Source organism: Columba livia, chromosome 3 (genome assembly GCF_036013475.1).
Source record: "Columba livia isolate bColLiv1 breed racing homer chromosome 3, bColLiv1.pat.W.v2, whole genome shotgun sequence".
Lineage (NCBI taxonomy): Eukaryota > Metazoa > Chordata > Aves > Columbiformes > Columbidae > Columba > Columba livia.
This window is the reverse complement of record NC_088604.1, coordinates 36,084,013-36,100,042: the sequence shown is the minus strand read 5'-3', so window position 1 is coordinate 36,100,042 and position 16,030 is coordinate 36,084,013. Positions and strand designations below refer to the sequence as shown.

At 36.2% G+C, this 16,030-nt stretch overlaps 1 protein-coding gene across 4 annotated transcripts in view; it reads left to right on the top strand.

Moving 5' to 3' along the window:
• The window catches only part of IBTK (inhibitor of Bruton tyrosine kinase), a 58,714-nt gene that overhangs the window by 32,848 nt on the left and 9,836 nt on the right, over positions 1 to 16,030 (top strand). For 3 of the 4 annotated variants that reach the window (XM_065056397.1, XM_005506729.4, XM_005506728.3), the window contains exons 18-26: positions 47 to 164; positions 1,787 to 1,847; positions 2,576 to 2,703; positions 4,468 to 4,580; positions 5,198 to 5,346; positions 6,078 to 6,241; positions 7,792 to 7,884; positions 9,040 to 9,198; positions 15,173 to 15,325. In XM_065056397.1, the coding sequence (XP_064912469.1) occupies positions 47 to 164; positions 1,787 to 1,847; positions 2,576 to 2,703; positions 4,468 to 4,580; positions 5,198 to 5,346; positions 6,078 to 6,241; positions 7,792 to 7,884; positions 9,040 to 9,198; positions 15,173 to 15,325 (1,138 nt within the window). Of the gene's footprint in view, positions 1 to 46; positions 165 to 1,786; positions 1,848 to 2,575; positions 2,704 to 4,467; positions 4,581 to 5,197; positions 5,347 to 6,077; positions 6,259 to 7,791; positions 7,885 to 9,039; positions 9,199 to 15,172; positions 15,326 to 16,030 lie in introns of all 4 variants that reach the window. The other variant, XR_010471219.1, reaches the window with a different exon arrangement.

The window sequence follows — 16,030 nt, the reverse complement described above, 5'->3', positions numbered from 1 at the left end:
TTGCAGCAGGTTATCCAATTTAGCTTGTCGTGTTTCTTCTTTGCAGTTACTTTGAAGAATGCTGCTGAGCTGCTGGAGTTCTCAGCAATGTATAATGCTGAACAGTTAAAACTGTCCTGCTTGCAGTTCATAGGACTCAATATGGCAGCTTTACTTGAAGCAAGGTGAGGAGGAATGCAAATATGTTCAGGTACTGGCTGTTATAATAAATTCAAACATCTCAAAAAGGCAAAAGGAGTGGAAGAACTGATAGGAACAGGTCAATATTAAAATGAAACTGGATGCTGCTAGTTTAAAGGGAGGGCTCATTTTTACCAAATAGGGAGAGAGAAACTAGTTAAATATCTGTGCATACTGTATCAGTTCTATAGTACAAACCCCTATATTACAATCTGACGTAAAGAGTCTGAATTAAGGGGAAAAACCTCTCTTGAATTCAGTGGGCTTTGACACAAAGTCTGGTCTTGTTTGGGCTTCTAAAATTTTTTTTGAAGATTCATAAAACTACTGCGTTGTGTGTGTTGTGGTTGTTTTTTTCTTTAACATCATACTATGCAAACCGAATTTATTTTAAACAGGTTTACTATGGCTGGTGCATTTTTCCAAAGAGGATGGACCTGCCTTCTGGTAGTGTCTTTGCTTTAACTGTCTGCAGTGAGGGCTGAACAAATTAATTAATTAATTATCCTAATTAATTACAACAATAATTAAGCTAGGCTCTAAGAAGTCAAAGGGGTATGCTGGCCTTCCATCTCTTTATTCTTTTGGACAGGGCTTCAAGTTGCTTCCAGAGTACCTATCATCTTCTCAGAGCAAGCTTTATCAGCACTGATTGAACTTCTTTTCTAGCAAAGATTTAAACAAACAAACAAAACCTTAAAAACAATCCATTTTTATTACTGCTCCATTCTGTCCACTCCTAGCCTTTTTGTCATGCTTCCTTTAACCTATAGAAATTCTCAGACATCTGAACTAGTTCATAATGCCAGCATTTCATTGCTGTGTCACACAACTGCTCTGCTTGTGTCATAGATGCAGGCATTCCCTCATATTTTCAGTTTTCCTCTTCACATCTTTTTATAAAGTATAAACATTTTAACCTTTTGGAGAGAAGAGTAAGAATCTAGTAACTGTCTTAAGCATTATTCTGAATTCAGAATTTTTTCATCCTAAGCCTGTAAAGGACATGCAACATTCTTACTGCAATTAAGACTGTATCTGCACTTTAGTGAAAATCTGAAAATGTCATTATTGGGCAGCAAGACTTTCATCTGAGACACATGAGATGGGCAGAATTTAGTCATGACAGTTTTGTGCAAGGAGAGGTGCTCATGCAGGCAAGACAGTTCTGTTGATTAAAGTTTGTTGCTGTAGTATTATTTTGTCATAAACATCAAGGGATGTTGTGGCTGAATTTTACAGAAGAGTTTGTATAGGCTTGGAGTATTTGATACATGTCAGGAAGACTTCAAAGTATGCAGAAATAGGTAAAGTAATGACCAGTTCATGGTAACTTAAATGTATATGTCTATATTGGCTGTGGCTTTAAGTAAAGGTAGCCTGTCTGGAAAGGTTGTGGGTTTAATCCTTCCTTTCAACAAGGGCATTGAGTAGTTTATATTTTGTGTTCATTTTTTTCCTTCCGACACTGCGGCCACCATGAATAGCTAGTAATGCCTGTAGGGGAGATTCATCCAAAACATTCATTTGGATTTTTCATTAATGTGTTGTTGCTGTTGTTGTTTTTTTATTTTTTTAATATATAAATTTGTATTCCTTTTTTTAGGACTCTGGATGTCTTAAGTGATGAAGTTGTAAAGGATCTTTCTGTTTATTACAGGAAAATGGTAGGTTGTACAACTTGAGTGTAAGCTGATTAGGTGTAAAATGAGAACAGATGAGTGACAAATATGTACCTGCATGGTCTGTAGATGACAGGCTGACTGTGCAACATTGACTGAAAATACGAGCTCCATAAGAATGATAATAGCAGCAGCTAACCTTAGCTTTTATTATTCACTAGCCACTGTTGCAACAGTATTGTGTCCTTTAATTATTCATATTAAACATATTAACGTTCTGTAATTAACAATTACTACATTAAAAAAACATAAGAAAAACCTATAGAAAAGAGCATCTGTTAGAAGAAAGGAGAGAAAAAAAAACAAATTAGACTTCTCCAGTGTAAAGTTCAGAGTGATCATAAAGGTCCTAAAAGCAGTAAGAAAAATTATATGAAAGTTGAACTTCAATACAAAGGGGAAAACCAAGGCATTTTATAATCCAGCATTCTTTAACTGTACAGTAGTAAAACATTAATGTTTACAAAACCTTGAAGCATTTTTTGTCAGGAATTATAGGCAGCTGAAACATGCATTCTATGTCTGTCACTTAAAATAATTCTCCTGTTTTGCTTAAAGGTGTAACTTAAGTCTATAAGCTGGTTAAATAATTAATTACTTGATCTGTAAAAGTGTTTTAAATGGCAGTTGGTTTTGTTGCTATTACAAGAGATTATATATTTGCTAATATACAATTTAAGAGAATCTTAGTGTAACAGCTTTTACAACTACAGATTCCAGCTATGGTCAGGAGAGTAATTACTCCATATCCAGATGGACCTGATATAAGTTCTTTAGAGCCTGAAGATGGAGAGAACTTTGTCTTTTTAAGGGAAGAAATGAATACAGAACAAAATTCTCAGTAAGTATTGATTTTTCATCAACAGTTTTAACTAAGTGAGCTGTATATGGTATTTATTCCCCTTTGGATGGTGTCTGACTCCCTTCGGGTTCAGAATTGAAATATTAAGAAACAGGAGAAATTGAGATTTCAAAGACTGTTCTCTGTTCCCTATGTATTTTTAAATGCTATAGTTACAGAGGAGCACTTTTTTTGATTTATAAGTAGAGTGTAAGCAAAGGTAGCAAAACAGGCAATCACAGTAATTTTTGGGAATTGTGCATGTGAGGAAAGTACCCGTGTATGTCACCAACTGTGGAGGTCATTGAACTTTGCTGAATTAGGAGAAGTCAAAAGAGGAAAAAACCCTAACTTTCATGTACTACAGGTGTGTCTGGACAATTGTGATAATCTTCATTTCTTAATATTAACATAATTGTCATGCAAAATAGAAAGTTTTATACATGAGTTTTTAATCTGTCAGTTTAAAGTGGCTACTATCTAGCTGTAGAATAACAAAACAAGTGACCTGTGTTTAAAAAGTGTTAGAAAATGTGATCCAGACAACTGTAGATCGGGTACTTTGGCCTTGGCTGTTTTGTGGACTTCTGGTATTCTGTCTTTTTGTTTTGAAGACATAAAGGTGAGAGCAATAGAAGCTGTAAAGTCTTGTCAGACTAACTTAATGTGCTGCTCTTCTCTGACAAGCAAGTAATAAAATTACAACTGGATTTTTTTGGTACAGTTTTGAACTCAACAAATTGACTATGATATCACAACTATGAAAAGTTAATTTGGTAGGATGACTTGGTAATGTGCTTCCAAATAGTGAAATATGTTGTCACTGTGATGACTGTTCTGACTCCATGTGTCAAGCAAAGTTATACTAAATTGACTAGTACAGATAAGGACTAGTAGTAGATTAAGGGAACCAAGAGGCTTCAAGCCTTTTAGTGTTTTTAAAGGCTAGATGGTAGCCTTGAGGGAATAGGGCTGTCCATGGATTAAAATAAAACTCAAATATTGTAAGGTTACAGTATTGATGCAGGAATTAATAAGTACGTATGTAGTAATTCCAAAAAGAGCTTCTCAAATAAGCTTTTCGAAATAGGGTTACAGTGGCTGTAATTCATGTAATTCTGAATTTCTAGTATTAATGGTTTTGTTAAAATGAAAGATGCATTTTATTTGATTCCACTCATCCTAATATCATATATAGGAACACGTGACATTTTGGTAACATGACCATATACCTGCTTTATTGCAGAAGTAGTATTATCTTGGTGGCAATATTTGTGTTGGGGAAAAATGAGACCAACTGTGGAATTTATTGTGGAATTTATAAATTAGGAGAAATTGATGAAAAAGTGGAGACTTGGATGTGATTTGCTTTAAGTCAGTTGCTGTACTGTATATCAGGTTTAATCTGGCCTGGGTTTCCATGCCAGCCTATGCAGCTCTTGTATCTTTCCCTGTCTCAGCAAAATTCTTTATGCAGTGTACTAGACCTGAGACTACATCTAGACTGGGAAGATTTTTTTTTTCTCTTCCTCCCGGATTTTTTTTGCCCCCCAAATCATTTGCTAAATAGTGCAAGTGCAAGTGCATAAGCAGAGTGGGGACAAGCAGCTAGTGACAAGTGGTGGGACCAGGTATTACTGCTTGAACTATAACTGCTGCTGCTGACTGAAAAACTTCACACACTGATAGTTCTGAAGCTCAAGTTCTTTGGCTTCTCTTTTTCCTTTTTCTTTTTTTTTGTTTTTTTGTTTGTTTGTTTAATAGGGAAGCTCTTTTCAAAAAAGCAAAAACTAAGGCAAAAAAGAAGCCACGGAAACGGTCCGACAGCTCTGGAGGATATAATCTATCAGATATTATTCAGAGTCCAGCCTCTACAGGTCAGTGGGAAAGAAGTTCCTTTCAGGTATAAAAACAGACCATGAAGTTTAATATGCAATGCTATTTCTATGTTTCAGTAAAGAAATATTGCAAAGATGATTTCTTTTCTAGTGAACACCATAGTTGAATTTGAATAATGAAGTCTGAAGATTAAGTTTTGTTTGAAAGGCTGTTTGTCATATTAAGCTTATGCCCAAAGTTCAGATTCTGTAAAAGCATGTATTTTATCAAATAAAGTTAATGGGCACTTTCCCATCTGGTTTTAATAAGGGGGACATTTCTGCTATTTTTTTTTTCTGGAATATAAAAAATAAAATTAGTCACTGTTGATTGAAAAGATGGTAGCAGCCTTCATTTTCAACAGAAAAGTATCAGTGTTACTTTGCAAAACTGTGTATTGTAAGAAAGAGAAAGAAAACTGGGAGTAATCTTATTCTGAAAAAATATTTAAGGTAGTCTTAAATTTGCTAATACTTATTACAGTCTAGTACACTGGACTAGGTAAACTTCTGGTTATTTTGTATTCATCATATGGATTGAATAACTTTTGTTTCTCTTTAAGCATTGTTTAGTCGGGCTCTCATGATTTACTGCTTCTACTCTCTTTATTTCCTAGGCTCAGTAAAACTGGATAAAACTAACTCTGTAGAATCGCTTCCAGAATTCTTAACATCTGACTCTGAAGGTAGTTACGCAGGAGTGGGTAGCCCCAGAGACGTGCAGTCCCCTGACTTCACAAAACCGTTTCATCCAGAAAGGACCGAGGTTAGATTTCTGTCTTCCTAGCAATTTATTTGTTTGAGTTTATCTAGTCCATGAAAAGCAGCGTTTGTATTTTGGAGTGTGTCTAAGGTTTCCTTAAAATGGAGTAGACAACTTTATGTAGTTATTGCTTGTCTGATAAACAAACAAAAATAGTATTGCCTATTAAATCTTCTAAGGGTGTTTTATTCAAATGGTACAGTAGCAAGAACTTTTCTATCCTGTAGTGTTCAGGAAATTTTGAACCAAAAGAGCAATTATGTAAATACTTTAATTCTTTTGAAATGCAAAGCAAATCTGAAGTTCGGAGTCCAAAAAAACCCCAGGAAGATCCTGCTGTTCTTTGACTACTGTAGTTGAACAGAAGTATGGTTCAGGATGACAGAGGCATAACTGGCAAAGCGATATAAGTTTGAGAGAATTGTGCCTGTGTTAAGTGTTAAAGCCTTAGAAGTGGATATCTCTGAGTGAATTTTCTGCTATCAAGAAGCATATTTGGATGTACAGGATTCAAGGTGAAGTGTGAAACAAACAAACAAAAAGTACAAATATTAATAGCAGACTGATCAGAGATTCACTACGTTATTGCTATTTTTGAGGTATCCTTTATAATCTTTTCACTTACACGTCATTCAAGTTGTTTGTAGCATCACTGTTTTGTTTTTTTTTTTTTTTTTTTCTAAATGAAAGAATGTGAGTATATTTATTCAATATTTTTCTGTCTTTTTTTTCAGATGAGGGACAAATCATGCAGTCAGGGAATGAAACCCCCTCAATCTAGCAAGGAGATGAAGTCATACAAGGGATCATCAGCATTGGCACAGTCTGTTCCACAGTCCATTCCCAGTGCCAGAAACAGCTCTGCAAGCTCTCCCAACTGGTTAGCAACCAGTTTCAGGTGGAGTATTACCTGTGGTACCTATTGGACTTACAATCACTGTTCTACGCGTGGTGGTGAATACTAGTAATATTCTATTCAGACTAAAAAACTATCTACTCTTCAAAATGATCATATGTTACTTGACATGTGAATTAAAGATTGTGGTAGTGTAATAAGTGTTACATTTTTTAAATTATTCTTTAAGAAAAACATAGGTATTTTTTAAAGTGCTACCAGTCTAGACTTCTAATATGTTTGTTTTAAGAAGGGCTTCTTGGTCTGTCATGCCTGGTGTCCTGTCTTTGATAGTTGTCAATAGTGGTTGAATATTGAAGAGTTTAAGGATTTAGGGAATCATATAGCGATATTTTCCTGCAGTTTTCCCAGGCTCTGTTGGTTTGTGACTGATGGGCTTTGTTAATACAGATGATACAGCTGTAGAAATTAAAAGCTGCAACTCTGGAGTCTATCATTTGGTGAGCGGAGTCCATTAGAAATCTGTGTTTTCTCTTGCTATGTATTTGTGCAAACCTAGTCTATGCAGAGAGGGTAACACATCCCACAACCAAATCTTTGGTCTTTAGCCTGGTTGGAAGAACCTCCACATTCATCTGCTATCTTGGAGTTCTTTTCAAACATTGTTTAGAGGATTGCATGGAAAGGAAACAAATCCATAGGACTTTGTTGTAGTGTTGCTGTGCCTGTATGAGTTTCCCTTGAACTCTTTCTTTTCTTTTTCTAGTATTGTTGGTGTGATGTCAGAAAAAATCAAGCAGCACTGTTGTGTACAATGTTTAAAGGATTAATACTGTAGTGTATTTGGTTGAACTACTGTGGAGGTGCAGTGATGACAGGGTTTGGTGTGACCTCCCGGCAGTTAATTCACTGGTTAATTATGGCAGTTGAGTTTATGTAAGAAGAGACAGTGCGCTATTTGTAGTTTGTTTCAAAGCCTGACCTTGAATCTAGTAACACAGCTTAGTTTACAAACACCTTTACGTACACAGGTTTTAATTTAGAGTTTTACATAAAACTTAGAAATTTCTGTGGAAGTTTAAAATCAGGCAATTTATGGAAAAAGAAACTGATTCCTAAAGTTTGAGGATGTTACTGGTGTTTGTACAGAGCTCTAACTTTGCAAAGTGTGTCTGGTTTGCCATGTAAAATAATTTTAATCCTGTTCTTCAAAGAAAGATCTAATTCAGCCTTCATGAAAGAACTATGAGCAATGCCTCTGTAATACTTAGCATGAGCAGTTGACTGCTAAATAAGTATCCTGGATTTAGGTATCTAGTTTTTTTAAAGTAATCATAGTTCACATCTCTTTGTTTCATAATATGATGAGTCTTGAAACTATTTTTATCGTGTGCTCTTAAATATGTATATATTTATAAAAGTTTTGTCAGAAACATTCTATTTGAGGTTTACCATAATTGAGGAAACAGACATAAATTATATATCCGGTTACCAATCTTATGTATGATTTAGAAGATTTCAGTGAAGGCGGGAACTGTGGTATCTAAGTAAAAGTGAGTGCCTTGTAAGGTAACTTTTTGTTTTTCATTTAGCCCTGCCAGCCCTCCTGCCATGGATCTTAGAACCATCATGGAAATTGAAGAAAGTATGCAGAAAAGTGGAACCATGCCAAAGGCAAATTCAGGGTTGGTAAAAAACCAAAATCTATAAAAGAAAAGTGTGATAGACCAGGCTATTATGAATTTACTTAGTGGTTCAGGCAGTTCAGAGTTCAAAAAAAGCAGGAGAAAAGTTGTCATATTTGTTTTTGGATGGCTTTGTTTACTTCAGTTCATTATGGTTTTTCTGTGAGCATACAAAATTTATCCGTTTATTTTACTGCAGTCTTGTTCGGTCAACTACTGCAAAAGCATGTCTTAGCTGCTGAAATGTGAAAGAGCTGGTAAGCTACTATCTAAAATCAGTGTCCTGCTCTACTGAGCTTTCCTATTTCCAACTGAAAAGAACTAATTATTGTCCCTAGCACTTTGTAAATTACTTGTGGACTAGTACTGTAATCGATAAGTTTGTTTCTTGTCTCATATTCTCTGACCCCTGCCCTCAGCACCCACGTGTTGATATTGACAATTCTTCTCTGACAGAACTAAGGGTGGATCTTTGCTCGAAGGGCCATCCCAAAGACACAGGGAGATAAATGTACTTTTTCAGGAGACAGTGGATTAAACTTAGTGTTTCTTAACTGGTGGCATATGGAAGAGAACTGGAGGTGACTTTCATGACCTTTGAAGTGTATCATTCTTGTAAAGGAGATCTAGGACAGTGGACCTGGAGCTTAGTAAAGGGTTGCTGGCTAGGTAAGATTCAGAAGCTGTGAACAGAACAGCCAAGACTGAAGAATCCAAATAATTTAAAAAACAAATTATTACATATTAAAGGAATGGTGGTATGCCGTTGTATACATTTGTTATACGTGAGTATTTTTGGTTTAAGGGAACTAAGCTTCTGACAGTCTCTAAAATATCACAAAATTAGAAAATAATCTGATGCTAATCCATCTCTTCTGGAGACTTGATTCCTACTCTGAATGATTTCGTTTGTAGACATCTATGTGAAGAATAGTTTTATGAGGCATCTTTTTTTCTGTCACTCTTGATATTTGTTGATCCTCCTTTTGTTCCTCAGCCATCCAACCCCACCCCCCTACCTATACTCCCCTTTTGGCACTCCAAACAAAGTATTTTGGTCTAGGAAAGATTTCTCAGTTTTGTTTGTCAAGATTAAAGGTGAGTCATCTCACAGGACACTGATCTTATATCTGTCTTTGCAATATCAATTCACAGCAAAATGGTGTCTCATGGAATCAAGCTTTCTCAGAAGCAAAGGAAAATGATTGCCCTGGCAGCAAAAGATAATGGATCAGTAATGAGCAGCATGGAGCCTACTACACTGATAACCACACCACCCCCACCTACAAAAGTTGCAAAACTAGGGAATGCATGGTATGTTATAAATCAAATATCACTTATTTTTCTCTGAAGTGGTTTTATATTGAGTAGTCTCTTAGAAGCAGTTTCTTAAATAAAAATGGCGTAGGTTCTGTTCATTAAAGACTAGCATTGAACTATTTGTATCCACATTTGGTAGTAATCCAGAAATTCGAAGAGGACAGTGAAATGCAGTGGTTGCAGTTTCACAGTTCTTTGAAATCTTGCTATAGTGAGTCAGAAAACTTCATCCCATCTGGTTCTTGCCAGTGTGTGATGTGGTATTTGCAGATGGTATCAAAGTGAAACATAGAAGGTTGAGTACAAGCTCTGAAACTTGGTCAAGAAGAGGTTATTGAAAACCATTATGAATAGTGTTTTTTATCTGTCAAAAAAACATAAAGAAAAATGTTAGGTCTTCCTGGGGGAGAGGACCAGAATTACTTGGGAGTAGAGCAAAAACAGAGTGAAATTATAGGTTAAGAAAGTTACCTAGTTGTCTAGGAACTGGAGGGAGTGACAGATGCTGCAAGGAATTCTTATGGTGGAAGGATGCATAATGGGTTTTAAATGATTTTTAGTGCTGCTTACACACAATTTGAATGTTCAAGTTAATATCACTGTAGCAAATAGAAAAATGGCTTACCATCTGTTCAATGAACAGGTTTACAACAATGAATGTAATGAGCTGCTAGCCTGATTCATGCTTTGTTCTTCACATTTACAGTTTGTATTGGATGAAAGCATGAAAGCATAACTGTAAAAGTTGCAAGCTGTGTAAATTTAATGTTTTCAGTTATTACAGAATAAATAACTCTGTGCATCTGCTTAACCTGAGGTAAATGTTGGGCAATTCACCCCCTTTCCCTGTTCAAGAAGGTCTAGACTTTTATTGCAGCTTCCTTCTCTATTGGTACCCTAGAAGAGTTGTGATTAGTCTCCTCTATCTAGAGCTTACGTCTTTGTGCCTCAGTGGGAACAAAGCTTGCTGCATACTCACCACAGTCACTCTATTTTAAATGAACTCTCTTTTTGACAATTTAGCTGTTTTAAATGCTATTATAGTAGTTTTCATTTTGTATTGGATAGATTTTAAAGTAAGATAGGAGTTTGTCTTTGAAAGGATAGGTTTATTTTCCACAATTAGAGCCATCTCCTTGTCTTTTGTCTCCTGTGATCCTTTGTATGAATTGATTGCTCCTTTCAGAAATAAGAGTAGTAAGCATCTCCTGGAATCTTTGCTGTTCTGTTACGTTCCTGTGCGTTCAAAGCAGACATGTAGCCTGTTAGCTATTTAATGAGTGTATGGAGACAAAAAAAAAATCGCATCACTAGGTGGCTGATGAAAAGGTAGGCTGCTTCCTGGCAGTGTTTGCTTACTGAGAGGCATTCTGTGTCAAAAGGTTTAAAGTAATGTCTAGAACTGCTTGCTTCTCTGCTCCATTTCATCTATCTGTTGTCTTTTTTAGGTGGATACTATTATGATCAGCACCTTGAGTTTGAAGTGCCTTTAGATTTATTAGAGATTCCACATAGATCTGTTGGTATGCTGTTACCTTAGTTTAAGACTATACTAATAACAGTAATATCCCAGAACATAACAATGGTAAAATAGAGCTGGTTTTCAAAATATTTATCATTAATGTACTGGAAAAACTGTGAGAGTGTTTTGTAATCATCCCAAAAGCATCCATTATATATCAGATAATAATTGATTCTAAAATGGTATTCTACTTCCAGTTATGTGATCAGAACAAGCTTTGCTTCTCTAGTGATGCCATGCAGTACATTAAGCCTCGTGGTTAAAGGACCTTAGTATTTTACAGAGCCTGTCAAGGACCATGTCAGTCGGATCTGAGGTGGGCAGTTGTTTAGTGAATTCCAGGTAGCGAGGCATGAAGTGTCCAAGTTTTGATTCTGACAGTGATGACTGGGATTCCTCCAAGGGTCAGTGAAAGCAGGGGCAAGAAATCTCTGTAGTCATCTGTATGTCATGGGTTGATTATAACAAAAAGAGTAGTTACATGCCATGGTTTTCCACTGTCCAGCTTGCAAGCTATAGAGGTGTGTTACTACAATAGTTATTTATGAAAATGAACTGAAAATTATTTATATAGTTATTTATGAAAATGACCCGATTAAAAAAAAAAAATCCAGCACACAACATTACAAGTGACTTCAAGAAAACGTTGAATTCTTTTGATTCATACAAGCAGGACTTGAAAATAAATTGAGAAGACAGATATTTAACTATGTGCACCTAATACCAAAATTTGAGGTCTCCTATTCCCCAATCCCCTCAAAGTTATTCTGGTATAACATTGGGCAATGCCCAGGCTTTTGTCTTAAAGAAAAAATTGAATGAGTTGCTTTGTACTTTAGGAGTCAGACTCTGCCTGACCTCTGAACTGTAATTGAGACCCTCGCAATAGGAGAAACAAGGTTGGCAAGATTTATCTTGTGCATTCTAATGAGTGGATGAATTTCAGAATCCTTAACACTGCTACTCTCAAATGTTCTAAAGAACACGCTATCTGCTTTACACAGGTGATGCTGCAGGTCAGGCAACAAGTTCGTTACGTGGGGTATCTAATGGAGGTGTCACAGGGTAATTATAGCTCTGAGGCTTAAAATTTGCTGGGAGAGACTGATGATTGAATTAGATGGTGACCAACACAGGAAATAATGAGTTACACTATCTTTTATTTCAGTAAAAAAAAAAAAATCATCCATCTACTATTTTTAATCTTACTACTAATGTTATAATAGGGCATAAACAATATGTAACCTAACATATACAGTGATGATGTATACAGTCTTACATACACAAATCACATGGGCTCATTCACACACTAATTTAAGTGTTGTTACAAGTCCACCACCTTTCTACCCATCCGTGGCACGCGCAGCAGCACCAGGGAAGCCAAGCTCTTGAGTGCTACCCAGCGGGGGACTCCAAGGGGTGTCCACGCTGATGAGGGAGGAGAGCTGCCGCTGGCCAGGGCTGCCACTAATGAGGTGGACTAGGACCTGCAGTCACAAGTGGGTCCTCTCTGGAGTCTTGAAAGGAACTTCCCCAGACTTGCCAAGTTATGGCACGGACTGATGTCAGTGATCACTAGTGTAGGCATTTTGTGGATATTTTCAACCAGTCATCTCAAATAATCATCAGTTAAATTAATTTTTTGTTTTACTCGCCATTTTCTAGAAGTAGTTTTACATGTCTCTGACAGACTTTGGGTATGAAGGGAAGGAGCTGTAACTCCTCTGCCTGAGTATGTTTGTATAGGATGTCTGTCTTTCTCCAGGCTGGTCTCTCTCTTTTTCCTTTCATGCACAACTTTTGGATACAACAAAACCTGAAGTAGCTTTTGGAGGACATCAAATAGCTTATCTAATTATCGGGGACTCCTCACAAGAGTTTATTTTTTTTTTTTGTTCCTGAAGTCCAGTTTTTCAGTGTAAGATAAATTACTCTTGATCTGACATCTGAATAGTTTGACTATTCATGCTTTTCATCTACTCTCTGAGAGATAATTCTTTACCTCTTGGGTGTTATTTAATTTTGAACTACCAATTGCCTATGAACTGCTCTTGTGTTTAAAAAGCAAATGTAGACTGATTTTTGAATATGTTTAGGTAACTGTCTCCAAAAAGTATAGTGGTCTTAAGGTTCTGATTAAACTGTTTTTGGAAGTATCAACTCTGCTGTGTTACACAAACCATCTTAAGTGGAAAGGCTCGGCTGTACTTCAGGAGGGTGGAATCCAGTCTAATGCTTGTGTGGTGACCACACATGATTCTGTACATTCCTCTGCAGCCGTCCTCTGGCTGCTGATCTGGAAAATGCCGTAGCTCAAGAGTTCAAGCAAAGAACCAGTGGGAAGTATATGAGTCTTTAAAATTATGCCTAGCTGCTGGAAAAGAGCATTTTTTGAATAAAGGTTAAGCTGCTTTAGGCAAGCCATCAATGATGTGATTGCCCCTCCTAGTAATTCGAAGTATTTTTGTCTGTAAGGTGGTATGGTTTCACTCATCTGCTTTAATATTAAATTTGCAAAGTTATATTCTGTAAATTCACAATGAACTATTGAAGTGCATTTGGCAATAGACTGAGCTTTCCACACATGCAACATAGTCAAAGCCATAGAACTTGTGTTCCCATGAAATGAGATCTTCATCTTGGACGTGCCACAAGCTCACTTGCCAGACGGGTGTGGAACCTTCTGGCTCTTTTTTTGGTTGACTGAAAGACAGACTCTATCAAAAACAATTCCTACCTTTTCCACCAAAATAAACCTCTGATTTTGTATTTTGTGGGGGACTGAACCTATGTTTTCTCCTTTGAAGAAAAGTGGAAATTAGAAGGGGAGTGGGGTGGGGAAAATCTCACCAGTAATACTTTAAGAGTATGTCACGCCAGAAGCTAGGCATTAACTTTGTTAGTTCTCTGAACTTATTTTGACTGAGGGAGATGGGTGTTGTTTTTTTTTTTTTTCTTCGGTGATGTGTTACAAGTGGATCTAATTACAGTACAGAATTTTCATGAAAATAAGTAGGCTACTTAAATTGGTAGAAACAGAAGCAACTTCTGTGAGAGCAGATCCCAAGGAAACGATTTGCCTACTTGATCAAGCGCTTGCCCAGACTCTTGTGTGCCACCTGGTGGAAGGAACAAAGGATGTACAAAGTGACTCTGAGCCCCTGCGTCTGGAGGTTCCATTCTACTATCTGTGGCTTCTGTGCTACTCAGGCAGTATTTCGAACAAACAACAAAACAAACAAACCCAAACTAAAGCCCAGGTGGTCTAGCATGGGGTGTAGACGTCATATATGACTTTCAGATGCTTTTGTTTTAAGATTTTGGCGGCAATGTTGCAATGTTTTAATTCTCTCATACTTATTGACATAAACTGTATGCCACCTACATGTAGTTTGAAAGTCTGTTGGCTTCCAATACTTCATTGCTATGGTAGCTACATAAACAATTAGCGTTGTATAGAAAGCTTGTTTTACTTCAGTAGTGTTTATAATTGATCTTTTGTTTCTTTGAGTAGGTAATGAGAAGAGCTGTTCTTCCAATATATTTTTTGTATGTTTGTCAATGAGTGGAAATGCTATGCTTAGTAAAATTAAATGTAAAGCAAATGTACAAGCAATAAATTCCGAAGTGTGGCTGGGTAAGGGAAAGGCTAATGGTAACCGCCTTGAATTCTGTAAATGAAAAAGCTTTTGGATCAGAACAGGATAACTATGATGCTAAATCGCTGTATTTTCATATTGGTTTGTTTTTGAAAAATAATACTCAGGCTCTGGTTCAGTAAGAGTGCACATTATACTTGGGCAAGTAAAAGGAAACTAAACATATAAGTTTTATGAATTTCACTGTAGATTTATAGAGCTTCTGGCAGGCATGAGTAACTCATTCAGTATCTTGGGGAAAGATCAACTATACTTGACTTTCATCGAGGTGAACTAGGAGAATTAGGACGAAAGTACAAGAGTGTTGTGTGATTCATGAGAATACTTTTGAAGGAATAATACTGTTAGAAAAGGTACAGCTTTTCTGAGACAAGGTGTCTGTGAAAATAAAATTGCTTTTTAACAGGGTACGTTAGGGGGAGAAGAGAGAGAGGGATTTGTTGTTGTTGTTGATTGCTGTGTTGTGTGGTGGGTTTTTTTGTTTTGGTTTGGTTTGGTTTTGTCCTAATGAAACTCCCATACTACTGGCTTGTTCTGTTCTCATAGATATTTATTTTCTGATGTTTACCTATTTGATCCAAAGTGATTTGAGTTAATGAATGAGGTCTAGAAGGCATAATGGTGAGATACGAAAGCTAAGTAATATTGCATTTTTACTTTTAGTAACTGAAAAGACCCTCTTTTGCCATCTGAATCATGGAACAATATGGAGTCTTGAAAAGTGCAAGTATAAAATTAATTGTTCTTATCGTTTTGGTTTTTTGGTTTTTGTTTTTTTTAATTAAAGGTCGTCTGGATTACATTCTGCTTTGCCAAAGTCATTCCGTGATCTTGTAATGGAAGAAGAAAAATGTATGAGTGCAAACAATTCACCTGGCACTGGTATCAAAAGAGCTGGATATAAAGGAACTGAAGATTCATCAGTCCAAAACACCGTAAGGTAAGAGAGCAGTTTTTCCTAATTTATCAAACTTTATACAAGAACCATAGTAATCAGCTTAAATTTTGCTCATGTAAGAAAGGATAAAATTGTCATTAAAAAAAATCCCATAAGCATTCTTTTAATGATTCTGTTAATGGGATTTTGTGAACAGAATACTCTTATGAATAGGAAGCTTAAAGACTAAAGCAATTTAATGCCTATGCTAATATTTTATTTGAGGTTCAAAGTGGTTTTGTCATATATATGGACACGTGTGTGTCTGTCTGTATATGAACACAAACACTTTGGGCTCCAAACAAAATATGTGTGTGTGTGTGCATTTGTATATCTATGTATAAAACTGATAAACCTGTATTTTCTAGCTTCTGTAGAAATTAGATATTTCTTAGCATTCAGGTATGGCATGCATGAAACAGAGTTTGCTTAGGAGTATTTTAGTGTAACCGCTGAGTAGATAAAAATCAGTTTATTCAAACACAGTTCTAGCATTTCCTGATAAGTTTTCTTATAAACTGACTTAATTTTTAGGTGCAATTTTTCATGGATTAAGAGGGTTTTCTGAAATATTGATACATTGGTTCTGGCTGTGTATTATAATTACTGGGAAACTACAATTCTAAGGACAACAAGAACTTGTTCTGAGGTGCATGTGATTTATATGTCTAGTTATTAGAAAATACTGCTCTTTGGTCAAATTGTTTC